Source organism: Alexandromys fortis, unplaced genomic scaffold (genome assembly GCF_014885135.2).
Source record: "Alexandromys fortis isolate MF-2015 unplaced genomic scaffold, M_Fortis_MF-2015_v1.1 scaffold_9, whole genome shotgun sequence".
NCBI lineage: Eukaryota > Metazoa > Chordata > Mammalia > Rodentia > Cricetidae > Alexandromys > Alexandromys fortis.
Window position 1 is genome coordinate 19,073,156 of NW_026067892.1, and position 16,151 is coordinate 19,089,306.

General features: G+C 49.9%; 1 protein-coding gene across 2 annotated transcripts in view; it reads right to left on the minus strand.

Annotated features, from left to right (window-relative positions):
* Window positions 1–1,327: 1,327 nt before the first annotated feature.
* Lrrc20 (leucine rich repeat containing 20) overlaps window positions 1,328–16,151 on the minus strand; it is a 97,122-nt gene continuing 82,298 nt past the window's right edge. For both annotated transcript variants that reach the window (XM_050140837.1, XM_050140845.1), the window contains exon 5: window positions 1,328–4,688. In XM_050140837.1, coding sequence (XP_049996794.1) covers window positions 4,534–4,688 — 155 coding nt within the window. In that variant the 3' untranslated portion in view covers window positions 1,328–4,533. The remainder of the gene's footprint in view (window positions 4,689–16,151) is intronic.

The window sequence follows — 16,151 nt, forward strand, 5'->3', positions numbered from 1 at the left end:
CAAAGAGCCAGTTCATGCACTACAGATAAATACTGGTTCCATTACTAGTGGCCCCACACACTGCCCAAGCCACACAACTGTCACCCACATTCAGAGGGCCTAGTTGGGTCTTCTGCAGATTCCTTAGTCATCAGTCTGGAGTCAGTGAGCTCCCACTTGCTCAGGTCAGCTGTTTCTTTGGGTTTCCCCATCATGGTCTGGCCCCGTTGCTCATCAATCCACCCATCCTAAACTAAGCTGTAGTTGACCAAGGCTTCCTGTCTACATAAAAAACTCCAAGTCTCAGCCGCCTCAGAGGAAACTCCTTTTAGGACCTGCTTGCTATAGGACCTGCTCACAGGTCACTGGCTGAAATCCTGAAGGCTGGCATTTGACAGGAAAGGCCTGCTTTGCAGGGGACATTTAATAGCAGAACCTTTAGCATCTAAGCAACGGGGATTGTGTGATTCCAGAAAGCTCCTCAGGACTCTCCTAGTTTGGTCCCTTCATTTTGCAGGTGGGAACCAAGGCTTGGAGGCAGGCAGGGATTTCTGCACATCACAGAACTGCTGAGATTAGCACGAAGGGATAAACACGTTAACCACCAGAATGAGCCTGGTACCTGCTGGGCGCTCTGTGTCTAGTCAATAAAAGCCGTGGTGTATCTGGTTTTACAATTTCAAGTCAATTCAAGTTGGCCAATTCAACTTAAAAAAAAAAAAAAAAAAGCCTGAATCCAGAACAGAGTTCTCTAGCTGGAACATCAAAGCCATCAAAGTCATCGGGAGGGTTTGTTTGGAGAGCAGGAGCCAAACCTGGGTTTCTGAAGCTGCGCCCCAGGGTGAGCGGAGTTGTTGCACTTCTGGCCAGTATCCAGCTATCCCAGTCCAAGGCTCTCCTCAGAAAATGGGGGACCCAGAGGACTGAGTAACATAGGATGCAACGTCTGCACTAGTAAGGGCAACTGGGACATGAGCTGACCATTCTTCTGAAGACACAGCCTTCTGCAGGTCCACACCCATCCCACTGCTCTGCAGGGCCCTGCTGCAGGCTGTACATTCGTGTGCTTGCCCCAATACAGCTTTTTCTTTTTCTTTTGTGTGCATTGGTGTTTTACCTGAATATGTGTCTGTGTGAAGGTGTTGGATCCTGAAGTTACAGACAGTTGTGAGTTGCCATGTGGGTGCTAGGAATTCAACCCGGGTTCTCTGGACGATCTGCTTACCTCTGGCTGGGATTAAAAGCATACGACTATCACCACCAGGGTCCAATGCGGCTTCTTCTCCTTTGTGGTTTTAAGAATTTGACAAACCAAAGTATGATCCCACCAAAGTTAAATCTGGGGAAACAATGAGTTTATTGAGTTCCTTTACAGAGCCCGGGTGAGGAGTTGCTTATAGGAGTGTGGGTGACCCCCCCCCCCAAAAAAAAGCCTCACTGCAAAGTCTTTACACCGCATAGATAATGACTTCCTTGTAGTCATACTGATGGAAGACTCTCAGTTAACACTCCCTAGCCTACAGACTAGCACATAGAAGGCCCGGAGAGCAGCTGGCATCTCAGATGTTGGATCTAATAACCTTCTCTCTCAACTCCTTCCCTGAGGGAACATCCACAGCTCACAGCTCACTCCCGAAGGACTCGGTAGGCAGGCCCAGCTGATCTAATGACTAGCAGCTGATACTTGGAGAACTAAACTCTGTAACTCAAGCTTTTTCCACCAGGCCCAGCCCCCCCCCCCTTCAAAGGTGGGCAGATGACAACCGGACCCTGACCCCCAGAGTCTGTGCTGGGGGAATGAATCAAATATCACACATACACACTGGGAAAGAACGGAGAAGGAAAAACCAAACACTACCCAGGCAGATGAGATTAACACATCCATCCTTTATTGCAGACTGAAGCGAACGGCTTCCTCACTCTCTGAGCCTGGATCTGGAGGTTTCTGGCTAAGCTTGCCCAGACAGGCCGGATCATAATGTCTAGGCAGCACAGACAACTTCCAGGAGCAACCCTAACTGGCATGCAGGATGAACCAGAGCTGGGGTGGGATGACAGGACAGACCTAACCATCATCTGGTGATCACTATATAGACCATCCCAGTGATGCAAAGACTGAGAAATGACCTAAGATGCAAGGGCCTTCCAGTACTGTTAGTGGGAGGCTAAGCATATACTCAGATCCATGGAAGTGTGTGTATGTGTGTGGTGTTGGGAAATGCCCAGGCATGATGTGGGATTCCCCTCTGTATGCTCTGAATACCTTTGGTTAATAAAGAATCTGCTTTGGGCCTATGCCAGGGCAGAATAGAGTCAGGCAGGAAATCGGAACAGAGATATATATAGGAAGTAGGTGGAGTCAGAGAGACGCCTTGTAGTCACCGAAGGAAAAAGATGGCTGCCATACCCTTTCCAGTAAGCCATAGGCTCATGGTGATACACAGATGAACAGAAATGGGTTAAGATTTAAGAGTTAGTTAATAAGGAACCTGAGCTAAACAGTGTTGTAATTAACGTATCTTCATTTGGGCCTGAATGGCAGGGAAATAAACAAGCAGTCTCTATTTATACAGGCTACCCAGGCCCTGTGTGACCCCACTGAGGGAACCAGCTATGGTTCTTCTTAAGACACGGCTCTGACTCAGAAATTGGTGTAAGGCCCGAGAACCTGCATTTTAGTTTCCCTTTTACTTGACTTTGACGGGATCTCACATAGCCCAGAGATGCTTTATTCTTGGCCGAGGCTGGCCTAGAGCTCCTGACACTTCTGCTTCCACTTTCTGAGGGCTGGGATTCCAAGTGGGCACCGCCACGTCAGACAGTCTTTGCTTTTCTTCTCTCTTACCTCGTCTGCTGTCGTGGTGTTGAGACAGGCTCTCGTTGTGCAACACAGGCTGGCCTCACACCTACAACCCTGCAGTCCTGGCCTCCCAAGTGCTGGACCGACAGATGCACACCATCAGAGGCCACATTTCCAGAACACAGGTGTTAGTGTGTTAGTCTGACCACATTGGGAGTTGCCAGGCTCCAACCATGGGATCCCTCTTACACCCCAGAGAAGCCCTTCTCTTCTTCAACAAGGTGAAATCCCCAACTTAGGGACACAGGGTGGGAGCAGCCAGGGCTGCTCCCACCCCTTGTTTGGCCTGTGTCTACCTCATCTGGCGGGCTGGCCTTGGGATGAGAGCAGAATGAACGAGGTTTCTCTTAGGATACACAGCCCTCAGTGGTACCAGCAGTGCCCCTATGGCATCCTTACCAAGATCCAGGAGCACTGTGAGAGGGCAGGGACCCAGACAAACTCTAGACAGGTGTCTTCTCTGAGCAGCAGTGCCAGTTCTATACTGTAAAGCCTTGGAGACAAAGTGGCCCAGCCTTACCTGTGCCCTGGGGCCTCCATGACCTTCACAGACCTACGCAAAGGTATAAAGCAGCCAGGGCCAGGGCAGCTGATAGGCCTAATTGCTCAGGTGAAGAGGTAGACACATGGAGATTGAGGGGGGCAGGGATGTCCCCAAGTTTAGGCCTTATCAGGGGGTAAAGTGTCCAGCCACCCCCTGGGAAATTCCACAGTTCTGAGAAGACTGGGACAGCCACCCTATCCTCTGGCTACCCACCAGGCCACAGGCAAAGGTCCTTGAGATGACAGGTCATTGATTATGGTGATAGCCTTGAGGCTGCTGGTCTAGGGCTAAGACAAGGCAACCAGGTTGCTACCAGAGGGAGGCCATGGTGAAGGAGTTCACCTAAGGACCTCAGGTCAAAGTCACAGGTAAAGATGGTTTTGTCTTCTCTGGGCCACATCTCCTGATCATCCAGGGGATGATGCCTGGCTATACCGGGCCATTATCAGGCAAGGACAGATAAGCATGCATAGAACTTCCTTCCCTTGTCTTCCCAGCTCCCTGGAGCTGACCCTCTGTACCCCAGCCAGATGTCTATAGGTTTCTTCATAGACACTCCTGCCACAGGACCCAACCATAGGATGCAGGCATCTGAACTCCAGTTCAGGCTCCAACCAGACCAGGCACTGATGGTCAGGACATGGCACCATGAAGGGCATCTTTTAGAAGAAGGGCTGTGTTCAGTCCTCAGAAGGCGACAGAGTCAGAGGTGGTCTCTTCTCAGGATAGTAACTGGCTCCCACAGGAGATCATAAGGTCCATAAAACACCCATAGAAGGCTCATCCACCAGCCTGGAGGGTGTCTTGACGGCGTGGAGGCAGAACCGCAGAGGGGCCCCAAGCAGGAAAGGCTCTCCAGTGCCATTCCTCCTCCCAAGTAACTGAGCTTGGAGAGAGAAAGAAACCTACCTAGGTCAGCACCACAGCTGTGGGGGCCCCCCCGAGCCCAGGCTCTGGACTCACCCAGCCTCCTTCCTCTGGGGCACCAGGGCTCACTATAGTGCTAAGCTACCTTATCTTGGCTTAGTTGCGTCCCCTCCCACTGTATGCTGTCTGGCCCACCCACCCTGCTCCCCAAGCCTGGCCTCCCATGGGCTTCCCTCCTCTCAGGAGCCTTCGTCCCTTGCTGGGTGAGCGCAGGGGGTGTGTCCTAAGGTGGAGGGACCTGGGCGTCCTCTGGAGACATGAGCATATCAAACTTGATGAGAGGTGGAGCAATGACGCGCACCTCGGCGCTCAAGGGGTTGAGGCGCAAGTTGATGACACGCAGAGCTGGCATGGTGGCCAGCTTCTCCACAGGCACATCTGTTGGGGAGAAAGGGGACAGGTTACAGGGGTGTGAGCGAGCGAGCGAGCGAACAGCCTGGGAAAGATGACAGAGCAAGAAGACTTGGCAGCACAAAGAGCTGGCATGGGCTTGCTGCTCTTGGACCACCATGTATGGGCTCAGCTCAGGGGTCCCATCTCTGAGGGAGGGGTCAGCCATATGTGGAAAAGCATTAATAAATTGAGGACCTAGTCTGGCCATGGAGGCTTGTGTCTGTAATCCCAGCACTTAGAAAGCAGAGGCTGGAGGATCACTCTACTACACAGTGAGTCTGAGGGTAGCCTGGGCTACCCAAGACATTTTGAAACCAGCAGGTTAGTTATGGGGGCAATTAGATCAGGCATCTCAAAAAATAGAATCACCATATAAGCCGCAATTTTATTCTTACATAGATTGAAATCCTGTTCCGTAGAGAGAACAGGAGAGCTATTCACAATCGCTTAATATCCACCAACAGATAAGCAGTATGGGAAAGTAAACCTTGAGGCGGAGTCTCTAAAGCAGAACTATCCAGGATGTTCCGGACTTCCTTCCACCCACCTGTAGACCAGTACTGCTGAGATCCTGGACAGGACAGCAGCCCTTCACGGCTACCTTGGTTCAAGGTCTGACATCATCCTTGTCACACCATGTCCCCTGGGTCACACGCCTGCAGGAGTGCCCTGGATGGTCAGAGGCTAGGTGTTCTCAGGAATCAGAGCCAACCTTTCCTGTCACAGCTCTGGGTCCCGAATGCTAATGTGTAGAATGTGGGCATCAGGTTTCAAATTACCACCCGTTCAATTTATCCAAAGGTAATAGGACCTTTCTCCAAATACACCCAGGGCACTTTGTCAAAAAAAAAAGGAGGTAGTGATGGCCTGACTTGAGTTCTAATACACGAGGTGGCAGGCGACACGGCTCCTCTGGCAAACGGAGGAGCCCGCGTGGTGGAAGCACAGAGCCGATATCCCCAAGTCCTCACCGTTACAGGCATGCTATGGTGTGTTCTCCTTCTCACCGTCAATCAACAAGCCCCCCAAATAATGCTGGCTGTGGTGGCGAGTGCTTTAATCCCAGCACTGGGGAGGAAGAGGCAGGCGGATCTCTGTTGAGTTTGAGTCTAGCCTGGTCTACAGAGTGAGTTTCAGGACGGCCAGGACCACAAAGACTCTGTCTCAAGAAAACCAAAACAATACAAACACGATAAAATAGGCACACACACACAAGAAAAACAAAACACTAAACAGAAAGCCCACAGACAGCCCAGCTTTCCTCCATAATCATTTCTAGCCCCGCCTGCGCTGGACCTTCCTCAGCCCTGTCATTCGGTGGGAACACAGGCCCGCGGTTGCAAGCTTGCACAGGTGGTGCTCGCCTGGCAGGTGCACGGTCGTCCTGAAGGCTGTTGTGATTACCCTGTCAGTGTGGTGCTGGATTCCTCCACCATATAATTACTGCTGTTTTCGGGATTTTTTTCCCCCTCATTTGCAAATAACAAGCAGTCTGTGGGGACACAGTTTAAGAGCAGGCAACCGAGTCGCCTCACTACTTCCCACCCGTTGCCACGGCCTCGATGTCCACGGATGGGCCTTGCTATTACTATGATGGCTGTAGACCGAGCGTCTGAAGCAGCTCGGCCCCGCACTGCCTAACACAGGCTGCCCTTCTTGGCTGCCCATCTGTTTATTAACAGGGACTTCGCCGCTTCTACTGATTCCAGACTGTTGTGTTTAATTAATCTGTTGTTCAATTTGTTCCAGATTTGGCTTGCGGGAGCCCCTCCAACCTGGCTCTTGACAGCTTTTGTTTTCGTATTTTGTAGTGTTGGGGACTGGGGCCTACTAGCAAGCGTTCTGTCTTGCACTTCCGCCCCCGGCCCTGACCGTGTGGCTTGGCAAGTGGCCAAGATTTTTGGGATGTATTAAATCCTGTTGTGGGATCCGTTTACAAGGCCCGCCACATACATAATCACCGGCTTTGAACTGCAGCCAAGGGGGCCGTGTTCTGCTCCGCGCTGCATCTTCCCTTCTACTCTGCCAGGGATGGACACATAGGCTGATCATCGGTCCCTAAAGGCTAGTCTGAGGATGCCATTGGCTGCCGGCCAGCACAGTCAAAGGCTCCATCACAGGGTGTGTATGGAGCTGCCTCTGATGGTTCCTGGACTCTAGCTCTGATCAGCCTGTCTCCCCAAAGCTTTCAACTGAAGCCCAGGCCTGGCTGTCCCCATACCCATAGCAGAGATACACCCTAGACCTTCAGCAAGGTCCCTCGTCTCCCTCGACACAAACCTTGGAGTCCTTCAGGGGTGGTGGATAGCGAAGACTCCCAAAGCACAGACCACTGCCCTCCCCCGCAGCCTTGACTGCTAGGAAGAAAACAGAGAAACCACCAGCTCTGGCTGGTCTTTCCCTGCGCATGTACCAGAGCTTACAAAACTGAGGAAGTCGAGGCAGCTCAGGGGCTCCTCTGCCCACTTCACAGAAGAGGAGCCTGAAGCTCAAGGACATTTGAGAAGCAGAGCAGGGGCCGGGTATGGGACTACAAAGCATCTTCTGTAGGCATGGGGGTGGGAGAAAGTGATCCGAGGCTCCATGACTGAATAGGTAGGTGGCTCCATGTCTGTGGGGCTTCCCAGGGGCCTCCTCTCCAAAGCTGTTAAGCCCAGCCCAAGCCTAACAAAGTAGGACTCCACGCAATGACTCCAGGACCTCTGCGGACTCGTTTTATTGACAGCATTTTCAGTTGTTATTATTTGTTTTTATTTTCATGCAGGGACTCGTATATTGAATGCTGGCCTTGAATAGGCCATGTAACCAAGGATGACTGGATTTCTGACCATCTCATCTCTACCTCCCAGTAGCTGGCAATGCACACCTGCTCCATCACTTCCAGTTTATGCAGTGCTGGGGACTGAGCCCAGGGCGTGATGCATGCTAGGTAAGCATTCTATCAATGGAGCCACGGAGTTAGGGAATATGGATCGAGGGTGTGCCAATTTATGATCTACATGGATTATTAACATTTTTAACTTAACATTTTCTATAACCGAATGAGCCGAGTAGCATTTTTTAAAAGGTTTTGTTTATGCACATGCTGTGTGTACGAGTTCATGTACACGTCTGGGGAGAACACATGTGTATGCGCATATGTGCCTCAGGAGAACGTGTGTGTGTGTGTGTGTGTGTGTGTGTGCATGTGTCCCTGGGGAAACAGAAAAGTTTCTGCACCCTGAAAAGCCTGTCCGCCAATGCAGAAATCCAAACCAGACCAAATCAAACCAAATTAGAAAAAACCCAGGTTTAATGAGTAAACCACTCCCGAATGATTTTCCAGCCTCCCAGAGAGGAGATAAAAGAAGACCAGAAAACCACTGTCTGTTTTCTGGGAGGCCTTTTAAATACCCTGTGGGAGTGGTCTTGAGCATCTCTGAGGGAGGGGCCATCATTTGGCAGGCTTTCTGAGGTACACAGGGTTTGGAGAGAGATGGGGGAGGGGGCTTGGATGAACATTCTGGACTCTTTGGATATATGGATGGCAGGGGCTCGGGTGAAGCTTCCACCCAAACATTGACTAGAAGAAGGCCTGGGGTTCCCTAGAACTGGAGCCGGAGGTATTGTGAGTCACCTAACACTGACAGTTGGGAACCAAAACCCACATCTTCTCCAAATGCAGTATACAATCTTAGTTGCTGCTGCCAGGCGGTGGTGGCGCACACCTTTAATCCCAGCACTCAGGAGGCAGAGACAGGCGGATCTCTGGGAGTTCGAGGCCAGCCTGGTCTACAAGAGCTAGTTCTGGGACGGGCACTAAAGCTACAGAGAAACCCTGTCTCGAAAAAAAAAAAAAATCTTAGTTGCTGAACTATCTCTCCAGTCCTAAATACCATGCTTATCCTAGCCTCTGTGTAGAATAAAGTCTAGAGAGGCTAAAGACTTGCATGGGGGAGGGGAAGAGGGGGGCCGGGGGTGGGAGGGAGGCGAAAATTCAGCTAGGTAGTAAACCAGGGGATGGATGATGGATGCCAGGCTGGTTGGCTACTGGCCCTGTGTCCTTTGTGCCATCTCCCAGGCAAGCCTTCCAAGCTGGCTTCTGCCACCCTCCTCAGCTGAGTGGGCTTAATCAGAAGAGGAGCAACACGTGGGGCGGGCGGCCAAACCTTCAGGTGGAAGGTGTTAGAAAAGGGAGCGTCACCCATTCTTAGACTTCAGGGCGATCGGCCTCTAAGGGAGGGAGGGAGGGCTGGGTATCATTAGATCAGGGGCTCATTCAGGGGCTTCGGTGTACAGCTGGCACAGTGGGACCCAGATCCACAAGACAGATGCGAGAGTGTCCTCACTGTCTGGCAAGCAGAAACTACCGCAGGTCCAAGGGCAGGGTGATCCCTAACAGACTAGGGCGAGGACAGAGTGCAGAGTAAATACCCTCTCTCGCAGGAGGCAGGTAAAACAGACCTAACCCCAGGAGTGGAGGGAAAGCAAACTGATTGACATCTGCCAGTGCCCACCCACTTCCTTGGACTTCCTCTTGGGCAGCAGCCCCGTATTGGCTGCAGGGCTAATGGCAGGAAGACAAAAGGCTCATTCTTTAGGCTCATCATCTCACACAACCCCTAGCCCCCCCCCCCCCCAGCACCAAGAATCAGGAAGCTCCTTGCATTTGGCTTAATGAGATCGAGTCATTTCACTGATAACTAACTTTCCATGGGGCACAGAGGGACATCAAGGCTCAGATGTAACTGGCGGGTTAAGGGTAAAATCCCAGGCTCCCGCAGTCCCAACAAACTAGGCTGGACATCCCATCTGATATGCCCATTAAAGAGATGAAGTAAACGCAGCAAGCCGAGTTTTAATCAGCACCAGGAAGAACTGAAGAAGTGGGGAGGGGGATGCTGAGCAGGAGGAGAGGAGCAAAGGGGCCTTCTGTCGCCATCCACTCGCAGGGAATTATCTGAGACTCGCATGGTTACTACCACCGACTGGATAGGGAATGGAAGATTTTTAACACAGAGATAGATTTCAAACACTATGATGAAAGCCTCTTTGGGAACACGCTCCCCAAGTGCTGGCCGTCAGATGTACAGCCAAGAGGAACTAATTGCAAGATTAAAGAGGGACCAGCTGCAGTAGGGTGGGGTGGCACATGCCTTTAATCCCAGCTTTTGGGAGGCAGATGCAGGCAGATTTGTGTTTGAGGCCAGCCTGATCTACAGAGTAAGTTCCAAGACAGTCAGGGCCATGCAGAGAAACCTTGTCTTTAAAGACCAAAACCAAAATAACAGCAACAGAAAAGACGGGCCAGTTGTAGAGGGACTCTGACTGGGAGACCAGAAAGCCAAAAGGTCTCTATGAATCTGGCCTAGAAAGGACACCCCAAACAGTGGACCGGACAGAATGGCCAGGCCAAACAAGATTAGCTACAGCCATCTCCAGAGCTGCCCTCATCTATGTGCTGGAGACAAGAAATTACGTGTGAAATTGCTCACTTAAACGGCCTGTTTAACTAACCGTTGTTAGCACCAAACAAGAGCCAGTCCAGGTTGTCCGTCATTTGCATGGCAGGAGTTACTGGCCAGGGAACCTGCACACAGGTGACTCCCCCTAACCACCCAGGAACAGACACTGATTGGTCTGAGCTGTCCTCATCCACAGAGGCTCACCCTAACTGAAGGAGGACTCCACAGAAACAGAGACTGTGTCCCGTCACACACACCAGTAGTTCCCTCACCACCACGCCCTCTGGTATCTTTGCAGTATACTAAATAAGCCTGCCTTTTTTCCTACTCTGACCTTGAGAGGAATACTTTCATCAGCCCGCCTATCCCCACCGTGGAATGGCCCTTATGCAACTCCCTCCACCCTGGTGTCTGTGGAGGGCCTCCCTACGCCAGTTCACACTTGCCAGAACCCTGACGGGTGGGCGAGGGACCCCGCCTCCTCTGGGAACTTTCCCCAAGTGCCTCAGGAGTCTGTCCCTAGGGGACAGCTCTGAGCAGAGATGTCCTCCTCTTCTGGCAACTGAGGTTCTCAGGCCACGGCAGCTTATAGCTTATCCCACAAGAGAGAGAGAGTTACTGTTTTCCCGTTCAGACCCAGTTCTAAACAGCCTCAGCATTGCTGCGTGGGTCTGTGCACGCCTATTTCCCTCCCTTCTCTGTGGCCATGGTGCTGACAATGTTCATCTGTCACCTAGGATTTCCCTGCGACAACAGCATGGTACATCTTCTCCTTCAGAAGCTGGCCCAGCATGTCTGCCCTTCCACTGTTGGCTCTAGCACCATGCAGACCTTAAAAAAAAAAAAGATCATACTGTGTGTATGTGTGAGTGTGTATGTGTGCACGTGTGCACGCCCACTATGGCATACCTGTGGAGGTCAGAGGAAGAGGACAGCCTGCCACCATCGGTTCTCTATTTTCACCACGTGGGGTCCAAGGATCAAATGGAATGACTGAGGTCATTTGTGGTTGGTGGCAAGGGTCTGTACCCATTATCTCTCTGGCTGCAGGTGGTCCTTTTGAGAGGAGGGACACCTTGTTAAGAATGAGGGTCACCGATCTTGTTTCAGTGTGCCACAGGCCATTTTATCCCTTTAGACTCACCTCTGGGATGTCCTAAAGAACTGGGGCAAGAGGTGGAGAGATGGCGTCGCAGTTAGAGCAACGGGTGCTCTAGCTGAAGACCGGGAGTTTGGCTCCTGGCACCTATGGGGGGGGGGGCTCATAAACTACCAGTTTCCGCTCCAGGGGATCCAAGGCTCTCTTTCTGATCTCTGCAAGCATACCTCCCCACAAACACACAACTAAAAATCAAATAAATCTTGGGAGTTGGAGATGGTTTAGCAGTTAAGACTGCTGACTGCTCTTTCAGAGGACCTGGGTTTGATCCCCTTCTGGCCTCTGTGGGCACCCAGCATGCATATGGAACACACATATACATGCAGACAAAACACCCATACATGTAAAATAATAAAGGTAAAAATAAAATAAGGGGGGCTGGAGAGATGGCTCAGAGGTTAAGAGCACTGCCTGCTCTTCCAAAGGTCCTGAGTTCAATTCCCGGCAACCACATGGTGGCTCACAACCATCTGTAATGGGATCTGGTACCCTCGTCTGGCCTCCAGGAATACACGCAGACAGAATATTGTATACATAATAAATAAATAAATATTAAAAAAATAATAAAATAAAATAAAATAAGATTTTAACTCTTAAAAAAAAAAAAGGACAGAGGCAAATTTGATTTCCAGGCCATGAGAAGGAAACACCAGCCTGTGCTCTTTAAAACGCCATGGCGTCTCTTTGTGCAGCATAAATGATCAGGCTCTCTCGACCTGATGATTTCAATAAGACCTAAATAAACACTGACAAGGAAAAAAATTAAACTAGCAACAGCAGACAGCTTCAGGTTGCTCTTAATCTGTATCACTCTGTTATAATTTTAAGTTGACATTCCTTATAAATGGGTAAATCTGTTTCACGGCATAATTCTGCCTCGCAACCACTTATGTGTGTATATGTGTGTGCACGTTTAGTGTGTGCATTGCAGAGTGTGCACAAACACCCATGGAGGTCACAAGAGTCTGTCATATCCCCTAGAGCTGTGATTACAGGTGGTTGTGCTTGGAATTGAACCCAGGTCCTCTGCAAGAGCAGCATATACTCCTTTTATTCTTGATATGTATTTAATAAGTATGCATGTTTTGTCTGTATAGCTATGTACTACATGTATGCCGTGCCTAAGGAGGCCAGAACTCCTCTAACTCCTGGAACTGGAGTTACAGATGGTTGTGATCCATCATGTGGGTGCTGGGAATTGAACCCAGGTCCTCTGGAAGAGCAGCCTGTGCTCTTAACCACTGATCTTCTCCCCACAACAGAGTCTTAACATCACAGTCGCATTATCCTGATGTGCAAGCATACTTATTTCTGTGTCCCTTTTTACTATATGATAAAAGTTCCCCAAAAGGCTTTGGTTAAAGCAGGCCTCTAGTAAGAGTAAGGCAGCTCATGAACTTAGTTCAAACTCCTCTAAATTCACAAAACTTAAGCAAATCTAGTTAATTTGCTCGTTTTAAAAAAAAGTAGAAATGTTTTCCACAATAATTAACACATTTTATCTATGTTATGCTCACATTTTCTCTAGAGTTCCTTAGGTTTTCATTCACAGATGGAGTTACTGGGGCTGGAGAGATGGTTCAGATGGTCTTCTAGAAGACCCAGGTTCAAGTCCCACAGCACCTACGTGGCTACTCACAACTCTCTGTAACTGCGGTCCCAGGGGAATTTAGTTCTCTTCTCTGCTCTTCAAGGGCACTGAACTCAGATACTGGACAGACATATACTCAGGTATGCACAAAACCAAAATAATTTTTAAAATGGTGTTACTGATCTGTTCTTAGTAACATTTATAAAAAAAAAAAACAAGGATTTTTATGTTTGAGATAATTACCATGTCAGACTCTGTAAAGATTTTATCTAAGTGTTCTCTGTTAAAATTTTAAATCACCATTGATTTTTCGAGACAGACGTTCCAGAAAAGAACCTCACGTTCCACTGAACCTTCGGCACAATGACTGATTAGAACTTCAACGATGGTGCAGAGGTTAGACTATGAGTTCCGAGGCGAATTATCCCGGGCCAGGCTCACTCTCTTCACGGGCTCATCTCTATATGACCCAGCACCTTCCTGACAATTAGATCAATCGTTAGAAATGTACAGACAGACCCTAGTTCCTACCAATCCAAGGGCTGAAAGTTATCAGATAGCATCCGAGGCTTAATAGCTGAGATTTTTCCCAATTTTCTGAGACCCACACAGCTCGGTGTTTCCACCAATGCCTCTGAAAAGCAATTGATTACAATTCTCTTTTGTTACTATAAAAACTTCACACCATTACCGAGATGGAAAACTGGAGTCTGAGGTTATCTGAATTGACATTCTCAGGCCACGGTCATTCATATTTGGTTCCAGAGCGAACTCGCTCTTTTTCCCATTTAAGTCTCACCTTCAGCTCAACGGCCATGCTTGGAGGATAAAGCTACGGGGGCCGAGGGGCCAAGAGGAAGCCCTGCTTTCTCGCTCAGACTGCCATGAAGCGGCCCTAATTGCCTTAATCCACTTTAAAACCACTTCAACCATCCGAGCAAGAGCATGCACAAGGGACCCTGTGCTCCCCAGAGACAAAGAGACACAAAATCCATCCTCAGGGTACTGATAGGAACCTCAGGTTTAAGAAAAGAAAGAACGGGGGAAAGGGCAAGAGGCGTGCATATAATTAAACAGTCCCGCTCTTTCCAAGGGGCCTCACAAATGAACTACTAAGCTGTCAACCGCTGTCATTGTTGACAGGGACCAATATGGTTCTGGCAAGATGGCGGGCTCCTGGGAGGTGCCTACGTCTGGAGAATGGTGGTCTGTCCTGCCAGTCTTTGTTATTCCTGGAATCCAAGGGAAGACAGTGACTCATTTCTGTGCCTTCAGCCTGAGTGTGTGTGTGTGTTCAACAGTCATTCCTGAGTGACTAACATGCCTGTCAGGCAGGAGTCAAAGTCAAAGCGACAGACATAGATAAAGGCAGAGATGCCAGGCTTTTGTTTTGCTTTGAGTGACCCATGAGCCTGAGCGAGGAGTTAATGCTTTTTAGCAAAAGCTGCTTCTAAGTGCCTGTCACAGGAGCTTGTCAGCTTGTCTAAGAGAGCCTAGCAGAGAAAGAGACTTCAAAGAAACTGATGTTTGAGGCCCTGTTCTAGAAGGTTCTTCACAACGATCCACTTTGCAGACAAAGGAATTGAGCCTCAGACTCTTGGTGACCAAGGTCATGGAGCCAGTGACTGAAACAGGAAGGGCAGTCCCTAACCCTAACACCCACCTGGGGGGGGGTCAGGGTCAAGACATTAGCCTGCTTTTTCAGGCTCTTTCTATATCTGAAGGTAGTCATGATGGGTGGGCTGCTCAGGCTTTTAACCCTGACTGTCACAGCGCTTCCCTCCCCTTCTGTCACCGGCGACTGCAGCTCCTGCCTCAGTTTCTCTAGGGGGACTGAACTTGGAGTTGCTAAGAACCCTTCTTCATGCTGGACTTCATGACTTCTCTGTTCGTCTGCCACGAAGGCCAGTGGTCTGCACGGTGGCTGGGGTCCCTGGAAGGCACTGCTCCAGACTGTTGGGTGCTGCACTAAGGCCTGCCGCAGCCCAGCCTTGGAGGATCGCCGGGGACTCCAGGCCGGGCGAGAGGCTGGATACCTTGGTCCCTGCTTTTCCCACGTCTACCTCCAAGCCTAGCTGGCCTCTCCACTGCCTGAGCCTTTCTCCGAATCGCCTTGAAGAAGCACAGAGCAGCTGGCTCTCTCTCCAGTGATTAACTGACAGAAGCAGCTGAGAAGCAGGCGCTAGGGAGGCGCAGACCATGTCAAGGCTGGCAGAACTGACAAGCCAGAGCAGTCTAGCTAGCAGATGATGAGCCCAAGAAGCCAGCCAAGAGCTTGAGGACGAAGCTTCGGAAAGATCATTTATGCTCCCTGCATCTGGACGAGAGGCCGTGATGGATGCAGGACGGAGAGGAAGTAACTTGTGTCTTTCTGATGAGGGCACCGTATGTGTCCATGTCAACTGCCCTTCCTTGAGTCTGAGCAGGTGTCAGTACAGCACTAACAACAGGAAAAGGTCTTGCCACTTTGGCCTGCACTTCTTCTTAGGGCTGTGGATCAACCCTAAACTCCTGCTACTTAATATTAGCTCAAGACCACCCCCTGCCGTGTCCCTTGGTCACCCTTCAAACTCTTACAACATTTTTGTTGCTTTAAATATTTTGTTTTGTTTTTCTTTTGTTGATTTTTTTTTATTTTTTATTTTTTTATTTTTTTTGTGCACTGGTACTTTGCCTGCATGTATGTCTGTGTGAGGGTGTCAGATCTTGGAGTTACAGACAGTTGTGAATTGCCATATGGGTGCTGGGAACCGAGCCCGGATCCTCTGGAAGAGCAGTCAGTACTCTTAACTGCTGAGACATCTCTCCAGTCCCGTTACTGTGTATCAAGACAGGGTTTCTCTGTGTGTAGCCCTGGCTGTCCTAGAATTAGTTCTGTAGACCAGGCTGGCCTTGTACTCAGAGATCCAAGCGCTCCTGCCTTCTGAGTGCTGGGATTGAAAGCGTGTGCCACCACTGGCATTTCAAAGATTTTTTAAAGAAGTGTGCACACCCACATGAGTGTGTGTGTGTGTGTGTGTGTGCACTTTTGGAGGCCAGAAGATGGAATCAGACCCTCTGGAGCTGGAATTTCTGTCGGCTGTGAGCAGCATGATGTGGGTGCTGGGAACCAAACTCTGGTCTCCAGGAAAAGTAGCAAGTGCTCTTAACCACTGAGGTACGCTTCCAGGTTCCTGTTTTTTTTTTTTTTTTTTTTTTTTTTTTTGCAATCAGGTCTTCGATAGCCTAGGCTGGCCCCAAACTTTCTATGTAAC